Here is a 10,364-nt window from a genome sequence, read left to right as displayed (position 1 = left end):
CTATTAGGTTCACCATAAGTTTTTTTAATAATAGAAAAAATAGCTAAATAAAACTGATGGCTTGGCTATATACAGTATACTTCTCTCACAGTTTTAAATAGTTTTCCATAGTTGAAAGAGAAATCACCAATAAATAACAATATTCTCAATAAGACATTGAGAAAATTTAATTATGCACAGCAATGTACAAGAGGATGGCAACAAGGTGTACAGAAGGCAAAAAGATAAGTTTTATGATACAATCCTAAAACAAAGGATAATAAAATGTTCGTAATCAAAGGTTTAAAAGTAGTGATCCTGCTTTACAGATGCTTTGAAAGAGAAAACAGCACCCCTTAATATTAATACACGCAAAATTAAAAATTTCATGTGACTAAAAGGGTTTAAAAATGCAGACATTGCAGATTTGGCAGATCTGTAATCTACATATTTGCAACGTGATCACGTAAGCCAATGAAAATAGTTTTTGAGTAAACAGGCTGGAAAACGATGGGGAATTTTCATCAGTTACCCCAAATTAGATTTTTTTTGTCATATATGACAATATCAAAACTATTTCAACACATTAATCAGTGACTCGTGTGTCCAGGTGAGCTGTGTCATCTGGGGGAGATGTTTTTGTAATTATTCTTTCCTTCATGTTCCACATTCAGAAATTAAGCAGTATGGTCACTTTGTCAATAACAGTAACATTTTAACAAGCAATTCGGATGTTCTGAAGCTGTGAGAAATGTTAGCAAGACTGCAAGATTGATATGACGATAATCTACAGGTGGAAATTTGACATTGAAGGACTGTAAAAACCAAGATAACGTAAAGAACTAGAAACCTGTGTGTAGATATCCACTGATTTTTTTTTTAAAAATACAACAAAGGTTTAGCCAGAAACTTCTAGAAGTCCCACTGAGAAGAAGTGCAGAATAGTTATAAGAGTGACAATGGCTATTTATTGTGAGCGGCAAATTTGTCATTAGGAGAGAATTCATTGCTACATTTTCTGCAGAAATCAGTGGGAACTGCTCATTTGAAATGCAGACCGTCAGACAAAACATCTTAGTGTCTACTATCATATGGACACATGGACAGTACCTTGAAAAATAGTTCATTTGGCATGCTATTTTTCAACTGATTTACTTATTATAGCAATAACTATTTTTTAGCAACCATTCATTAAAAAAAAACGTAAGATGAATTAAAAGTATTCCTGACTCAGTAAGGCTGGCAGGCTGATGATTTTTGGTCACTTCTCCAGGTATATCAGTGCTGTGACGGGTCACAGTCAAGAGTCTTTGCACGTTTTCTGTCCCTCCTTCTACAGGATAAAGCAAATCTGTCCCCCAGCCACTGTTTATGGCTATTAATGGAAATTCATTGTACTACACGACTATGACGATAATTATGATCAGAAACATGCTCATCCAAATGTTTAAGGATGATCCAAACTTTACAGATGTGACTTTATATTCTACACAATGTAAAAACAAAAAAAAAAGTTAAAAAAATACTATTTAATCATACATAATAGTATAAATAAAGCAGATAATTCACACTGCCCTGCAGGACACACAGTCTGATCAGACACAGCCACCAGAGCCAAGCTGGGGCAAATAACATAATGATAAATTCCTCTTTCTCCTGACAACATAGTTTGCTCATCGCTGCTCGTTCACCACTGTTCTCTCCGCTGTCACGCCTGCCTTCCCACCTCCCACGTCATGGCAGTAAAGTCCATGTCTGTGAGTGTGACAGTGAACGGAGCCTCCACTCGCTCAGGCTCCACTCGCTCCTCGACTCTCCCGGTGCTGTTCAAGTTGTTCACTCTCCAGGAATTCAGAGGTCGAATCGCTTTCTGGAAACGCTGCGAAAAAGAAGAGACACTCAGAAACATTCCAACCCAGACCATTTCATCTTACTGGTGTTATATATTTAAACAGGTACAGCAGCGGCAGTCAGCTGGAGCTATACTGTCAGTGTGACTGTGGTAGGGGTGTAACCAGACCTCACAGTGACAGAAAAACATAGTGGGGTGATACTGACGTCTTTCAGTGTTCCAGTTTCCCTGCAGATGGCCACAATGGCCCAGATGAGGATCTGTAGACAGCAGGTCGCACCCATGCACACGCCCAGCGCCTTACCCCACCGCGGGTACACATAGGACCCGTAGTGGAGCGATGTGTTGTACATCTCAATAAAGATGTGCGTCAGGATGAGCTACAGTCGAAAGGGGAAAGGGCATAGAGTGAACAGAGGAATGTTTCATCTCAACAAAAAGCCACAATGGTAACAGAAGAAGAGAGGCTGAGAAGGCCAGCAGAGAAATGCTGCAGCAGGAACTCAGATTGAATGTCAGTTTCTCCTTCTGAATTATTCACTACTGTTGTTGTGAAGATTTCAGCATATTTGGCTACAATTCTCATGAGTGAGGTTGTTTTAGCTTCTTTGAACTTTTGTAACAGTTGTTTTATCACACTTTCTTCTACTTCGATGTCTGATAAACAACTTTTTTCTTTTTTTATGGGTTATTTTTAACTCGCTGGGACAGCAGTGTCTCACCCCGTCATCAAATTACTCTTTGAAAGTACAACAATACATGACAAAAAAAGATGCCGTCACAGGGTATTTTAATATCCATCAGCCTTACTGTAGATGGTAGTTCTACTTCAGGCAACATACAGAGAGGAGCCGCAGAAACAAGAGAGGGGTTGATGTAACACGGACTGTGCAAAGGGTACAAACCAATAATATGCACTGCATATGATCTGTGCTTTTGCTTAACAGTACGCTCAAGCTCATAGTGAAGGTCATAACTAGACATTGTGTACTTAACAATAGTCATAATTCCTAATTTGTCAAAATAATCTTAATAAAAATTTATATTTTGTTTTTAACCACACACAATAAATGACTGTCTGCCGGATAAACAGAATCTCAAATGTAAGGAATTTTCAGTTTGCGGTGCTCCATAGAGGTTGTATTGATTTGTATCCGATACTCAGATCATATGATGTGAGGTGGTTTGAAATACTAAAAGAAAATGAGTAGCATAATGGATCAAATCATTGTGAGAACCAAAAGGAGTTCAATGGCCATTAACTGGTGACTCCTCAAGGAATTTCAGGCACAAAAACAGATGAACCAAACTGTCAGACCATATTAATACACTTGACAAATACGCTGTTCTCCCCTCTCATTTAACCAAAATGCGTAAGGTGCTATAAGAGAAGACAAACTTATGTTTATTACTTTTTAAATGGCTCTCATGAACAATAAACACAGCTGCCACATTTCCCTTTTTTGTCAACAGTTTGCACAGACAAGACAGTGGAGGCCATTTTTAGCTCAGAGTGAAGGGTAAATACAGCAAACTAAGAGCTGAAATCTGCAGAGTTCTTACACTCTAACACGCACCTCGAAATAAATGACAAAACCTTTGAATGTCAGTTAGGATTTATTTCGAATGCACTCACATAGCACAAATAAGCTGTATGCATTTCAGGAAGTGTAATAGATGTTGTGAAAAGCATTTGTCATACTAATTACAGATAACCGATGCTGATGTCACATCATACCCATGTCTACCAGTAAGAAATATCAAAATTGATGTGTTTACTCACCAGCAGGAGACACGGAGTGAAGAAAACCCAGCATGCTTTGAAGTAAAGCAACACTTTGCTGCACCAGGGAGGGCAGTGGCAGATCATATCAATAATGTCTTGACAAAACTGCTTGACACCTAATAAGAAAAGTTCATTAAGAGATGCACATTAGGCACTGTGCACAAACCAAGATAACAGAAAATGTGTTCAATGAATTCATTAATAAGAACAACAACAAAACAGAGAAACAATTTCTGATATGCAGCAGTAAAAAAACAAAAAAAACGGATGATGTGTTAGAGGAGTTTGATGTGAAGGTTAGGGGAGTGAGATGGGCTACCATAGAAGAAGGAGATGCCAATGCACATGAAGAGGGTGATGATGATGAGGCCGAAACTAGTGCTGAAGGAGTCAATGAGAGTGAACCAGTAAATCCCTCCCTATGAAAACACAGACAGCAAGGGAAATGTGAGTCTGATCACAGAGAACATGCATTTGCAGAAATATTCCTCACTTCCTACAGTTCAGTTGAAAACACACTCACGTCAGTTACTAACAGGAGACCCATCAAGAAGAAGGAAAAACACAGCGCTCCCAAGAACAAGGACTTGTGCAGCGTGTTCCTTCTGAGCTGCGGAAACTCGTCCAGCACGGCGGTGGTGATGCCTTCCATGTTGCCAAACTGTGAGGTGGCAAATCAGAAGATATCACACATATGGAGATTAATCGTATTTTAGCAACTATCAAACATACAGCTGATAAAGTGTGCAGCCTTACCAGTGTATCAATTCCCAGCATAAAGAGCATAAGGAAGAACAGAATGGACCAGAACACTGAGCCTGGCAGCAGAGCAAGGGCTTCTGGGTAAGCAACAAAGGCCAACCCAGGGCCTGAAGGCAAAAAAAAAAAAAACACATGTAAATACATGGAGTTCAAGACAGTATTAACATGCAAGTTTAAAGTATTGTACTAAAAAGTAAAAGTAGATATCTTACTCTGACTACAAATATCAAACCAAACCAATGAAGTGAAATGATCTTGAGAGAATGTATTGACAAAGAAGTTTTTAAAACTACGCAGAATTGCACAAAAGTGGGCTTTTTACTGTTTTAACTGGTCAGTGTAACTACCTGTATCTGCCACCTGTCCAACAGGCACGCCCTTCCTCCAGGCCATGTGACCCAGGATTGAGAAAATAGCAAATCCTGCAAAGAAGCTGGTGCTGCAGTTTCCTGTGGTGATAATCAGAGTGTCCCTGAAATCAAAAGAACCACGATTAAGAGACTGAAGCTGGCTACAGCTACGGAGCAAATGTTAGAGCAGAGCACAAACTCACCTGATGACGTTGTTGTCAAACTTATTGTAAGAGGCCATGGAAAGCAGCCCTCCAACTCCAATACCTAAGGAGTAGAAGATCTGTGATGCTGCGTCATTCCATACCTGCAATGTTTCAGAGAGAAATATGCTTTAAACAATGAAAATATATATTGTTATATATTGTCTTATAGCAGCAACAGAGTTCACAGACTCCTCAACCTCAAATTTATCCAGTCTACCATCAGAAGTACCTGTGCATTAGCTAATCGGCCCCAGTCTGGTGTGAGGTAGAAAGCAACACCCTGAAGAGAGCCCTCCAGTGTAGCACCTCTGATGATCAGGACAATGAGCACAAAGTACGGGAAGGTGGCTGTTACATAAACCACCTGAAAACCCAGACAACACAGACAAGCGTTAGGACGACAAGTTATGGCAGCAAAGGGCAGGACTGTGTGTGTGTGTGTTTTGTGGGAGCTGACAATAACAACATTGTGCTGAATCACCTTGCCAGAGCTGCGGATGCCCTTGAGCATACACAGGAAGATGATGATCCAGGCAGCCAGGAGGCACAGGGCCAGGGGCCAACGAACGGGGCCCGGGTCATGAAGGCCCTTACTGTGTACTACACCCAGCACACGCTCACTGCGAGACACACAAGCCAAACACAAACGTTACAGCACACCTTCTACAACAGCCATGGCCACGCAATAAAGACCATTATTCAGACTGTTGGGCGTTCAAATATTTTCCTTCATTGTTCAACAGTGTTAAAATCATGGTAGGTTTGTAAAATGGGCAACATTTTAGTCCAGTTTCATCAAAGAACATTTCCTATTAAATGGGTTCACATACTGTCCTGTAACAAGTATAATCAGAGCAATAAGCCCTCATAATGTATACTGTATCATATACAGTATAATGTAACATATAATGTACATGAGATTATAATACTGGACAATATCAAATATTGCAAATGCTAATAGCTTTATCCATTTTGCATGAAAGGTTATAAAGTCTTATGAACACTGCACTCTCTGTAATCATAATGGATAAAGATTGTGGATGCTGGATGCCATAACAGCCTTATAACAGCTCACTGGCAGACAGTATGGTCATCATGGCACCGTGGCTGACCATAACAGCTCTTTTACCATGTTCACAACACCACACAACCTTTCATGCAAGAAGTATTCAGAGAGCTGAGATGTAACTATGATACTTTACTTACAAAGTACTATAATCATCATGCCTTACAACTGCTGTTAGAAAACATCAGAATGGCTTCTACTAGCAAAATGCAAGGCTTATATATAGTTTAATGTATTATATTTATAGGAATCTTACACAGTGAGGTAAGGTAACATAAAGTTCTTGGCCATATTAGCTGAAAAGGTGACAGTTTAACCAGTTTAAGGTGTCCAGTCATACTGGTGTTTGCTGTAAAAAGCCAGTATTTGAACAAGGTTTGTGTGTCATACCAGAGCCAATTTACACGTCTGTCAAAATGGAATGACAAATGTATTTGTACCTTCTCTGAATATGAAAAGCATAATGGCAAGAAGATGCATGTTCAACAGTCTGTATACATTTGCAAAGCCGGCTTGAGGAGAGGTGAGTGATGGTGCAAAAAAAAAAAAAAAAAGCAAAGCACTTACTTCCAGAAAATTTCTGTGGGGCTGAGGACTTTACCAGTGGAGCTATTGCCAACAGTGCCATTACCACACAGAGCTGCATTGGCTACAGCGTCACAGGACCAGGGCAGAGGGCTCTGGAACGAGCTGCCCAGGTAATAAAACGTCCACGCTATAATGACGTTATAGTAGAGACACACCAGCGTGGACACACACAGCATCCCAATGCCAATACCTATACAAGAAATAACAAAAGAGAGGCCTCAGGTATCTCATAAAAACAGGATATAAATTATTGTGTCAGGTATTGTATATGAGATATCAGTTAGTTTCATTTAATGCAGATGTAGCTATGAACCCTGTGTTGTATAAAGTGGGAGTTGCCTTTGAAGAAACAATATATATGCAGAATATATATTTAATGAACATCTCAGACTGTACTGCCCCTTAACTACAGCACTCTAGACATTCAATGCTGGGACTGTTAAGCAGAACATATTAATTTCCTTTTATAACACTTGAATGAACTCCACCTCAACTCTCTCCTAATTCAGCCTGCCAAGCTGCTGCTGGCATTTTCAGTTTAAAACAACACACCAACTCTTATGATTAAACCCGCTTTTCTGGCTGAATTTTGCAGCTCTAAGACAGTTCCTGCAGGTTTCTTCTTCAGATGTTTATATTTAGCAACTCATGACACATGACGTATAACAATGAGGTGGCACACTGATGTGACTCAGCTAGTTATCTTCCTGGTCTACTATGTTAGTCTGGATTGACTGGTGACACAGGCATTTTTGATGTCACCTTTAGATCCTGCTCACGCAAATCATTATGTATGGTTCAAACTGGATTCTCAAGGTTCCTAGAGAACTAAATTGACGTTAATTGTCTCTACAAGTTTTCAAGGTTGGGTCACTGGCTTACAGTGTGTTTAAGTGTCTAATTCCTGCACTAAGAAGCACGATGGAGCAGATCATTACCTTTGAGCAGAGGGCAGCACTTCCACACAGTGATGGGGCCAGCCGCTCCATACTGGCCTAAACTCAGCTCCATGAGAAAGAGCGGAACACCCGTAACAAAGAGCATAATGAAGTAGGGGATGAGAAACACACCTGTGAAGATCAGAAATAGGTCAGCGTGAGGAAGGGCGGTGCTGGGAGAGACCTCTGCAGTGAGGCTTTGGTTTGTGCAGCTACAAGCCGGCGGCCTGTAGAGACAGGTTATCTTACACATCCTCCGTCTAGGTGGCAGGTTCACAGACATACGTTATTCTGATTTACAGTCAGATGAGTTCCAACTTGTTTGATTTCAGATGAAGATGCATAGTATGTAAGGCTGGGTTAGACTGGGAGACCACATGTCTGGTGTGTAATCAAGGAAAAACACACTGTCTCTACTTATAGGATTAGGAAATGCTTTGTGTTCAGCTCCCAGTACCAAACGCTGCCATGGAGAGCTCTGCACTGATTAGGAGGACAGGGCACACCCAAGGGCAGGACAAAGAGTTCCTCTTGCCAAAATGGGTGGGACAAATTATTAGAGACATATACTCTGGCATTTAAAGCATTTGAGATTACAGAGGGAAATGGATACGCTTGTAGACCACTCACCTCCTCCATTGCGGTAACAAAGGTAGGGGAACCGCCACACGTTACCCAGTCCCACGCAGTATCCGATACAGGAAAGCAGGAACTCGTACTTCCCTCCCCACTGCTCCCTCGGGACAATCGGAGTTGGAGTGGGTGCAGGACTCTGGGATCTTGATTCAAACTGTGACTGTGACACAGGGGTAGCTGCTGGGTTGTGGCCATTTTGAGTGATGGTATGTCCATTCGAATGTACTGAATTCTAGAAGAAATAAAAGCAAACAGCTAAGACAGTGAAAACAGAAATGAGATATACAGCAATACAGATATTAGTGAAAATCTGGAATGGATCAGTTCTCTTTGTTTTTTCATGATGAGGCTTTCAAGGCGTTTATAGATTAGTCAGTTAGACGTTATTCTATTAGTAAAGTGAGAATTAATCAATGCCAATTCTTAAAATCCACTGTTAAGTACACTACCAAGCAAAAACAATCTATCAAGCAAACTGGAGCAATCAAATGGACTATTTCTTCCTTCTCCCTTCCAGCAGGGCTATCCATCTCTAAGCAGGAGAGGAACTATTTTCTCATGTCAGGTTGCAGGGAGGAAGTCTGATTAAGATCACAGGTTCTGCTTTATGTGTTGTTTCTGTTATTGTTGTATGTTCAAACATTAATAATCCAACAGTGACGCACATACAACGTTAAAATTCAGTTCAAGGTTTAGGCCGTCCAAAATCTAATGTCTTTGAGATTTCTGGTACAACCAGGGTTTATTTACACAAAGAAAATATATGTTAACATGTTAACGCGTGAGAGCTTAGAGACATTGCTATAGAAACTAGTAAAGGAAGTTGAGGTCCTGCACAATGTTTTGACGACTGTTTTGATAAGAAAACTAACAAAGGAGTAAGTGTTCAACCAATTGCAGGGCCTAGAGTAAAGCAAGAGGACTGAATAAGATATTGTTCATTCCTCAACATCAATCAACAAATATATAACACAAGAAGCAATACATCTCTACTAACTTAGGAACTTAGTAAACCCTGATGTGTGTGTGTGTGTGTGTGTGTGTGTGTGTATACATGAGCAAGTGTCTAACAGGACAGCACGTAAAACAGGGAGACATATAACAAACATAACATAGACTAAGTAATGTTAGTATTTACTTAATAAATAGTAATATAGTTTATTTTTCTATCAATCAAATTACCCATTTATCAATTAAAGATTAATGGATTATCAAAAAAGACCTTCTATACTTACTGAGAATACCACTGTATATTACATTACATAAACAAGGCACTGCACCCCTCAATGGCACAAAGCTGCTCCTCTGAGGAAACGAATATAATTGGTATTGATAAATTGCTTTGATGATGCTGAACTGCAGCAGAATCCCACTGAATCTGTCTCCGTGGTGTCACCGCTTGAGAAAAAAACTCTGGGCAAACACATCTGTTGAGTTCACACACTCAGGCTTTATCTCGACCGTCTACAGCGCCTCTGTGCTGTTGTGGCTGAGGACAAGCCGGGGAGCTGAGAGCAATGTGGACGGACAGGTTAGACCGCTTCCCTGAAGAAACTTTACTTTTCCTGCCACGACCGGTAAGACCTCTGAGAGCCCCGGTAGGTGTAATGAAAGGGATCCCACATTGCATAAAGAGCCAAGCACATCTCTTATAAACCCACACACAGACTGACGGGTTTAACGCGGACCCATCGGTGAAGAGCCAGCTACCACCCGCTCCTACCTGCGCTGTGTTTGCTGTGGTTACATCGGGGCCCCCGGGTGCTGCTTTGCCGCTTTCGTCCTGCATTTCCCTCCCGCAGAGGTGGCGCTTCACTATTTGATTTATCGCTCCGTAGTCCACATTGTTAGAAGGAAAAGTCCTCTTGGGTGTACGCCATGGTGTTGTAGGTTTTAGTGGCAGGTGAAGAAGTACCGTCGCTCGGCGTTAAACGACTGTGACACGGCAGGGAGACATCAGCGATGACGATAAGGAAACAGGCCGGTGGGCGGTGAGGTGAAGGGCAGGGAGGAGGAGGAGGAGGAGGAGACACGTCCTCCTCACCTGCTGTGTTTTGAGAGATGAGTTTTGGGGAGGGGCAAGTGGGGAGCAACTAGGGAGGTGGGCAGCTTCAGAATTAATAAACACAGCTTTGTTTATTTGTTTGTTTTAGAGATTATAGCCAAATTATTTATTTTATTGTGATAAAAATATGTGCAAT

The 10,364-nt window shown here is 40.9% G+C and overlaps 1 protein-coding gene across 1 annotated transcript; it reads right to left on the bottom strand.

Annotated features, from left to right (window-relative positions):
- Positions 1-145: 145 nt before the first annotated feature.
- On the bottom strand, positions 146-10,127 carry slc6a7 (solute carrier family 6 member 7). Its single transcript, XM_041051904.1, has 14 exons — positions 9,887-10,127; positions 8,158-8,395; positions 7,528-7,659; positions 6,569-6,779; positions 5,417-5,555; positions 5,165-5,299; positions 4,933-5,036; positions 4,727-4,851; positions 4,374-4,486; positions 4,141-4,278; positions 3,937-4,036; positions 3,615-3,733; positions 2,038-2,211; positions 146-1,858 (listed from the first exon to the last, which is right to left on the bottom strand). The coding sequence occupies exons 1-14, from the start codon at positions 9,950-9,952 to the stop codon at positions 1,688-1,690; spliced, it is 1,965 nt and encodes a 654-aa protein (XP_040907838.1). The 5' UTR covers positions 9,953-10,127; the 3' UTR covers positions 146-1,687.
- Positions 10,128-10,364: the final 237 nt, after the last annotated feature.

Source organism: Toxotes jaculatrix, chromosome 12 (assembly GCF_017976425.1).
Source record: "Toxotes jaculatrix isolate fToxJac2 chromosome 12, fToxJac2.pri, whole genome shotgun sequence".
NCBI lineage: Eukaryota > Metazoa > Chordata > Actinopteri > Toxotidae > Toxotes > Toxotes jaculatrix.
Note: the sequence above shows the minus strand (reverse complement) of the source record. Positions and strands in the feature narration are given on the sequence as shown.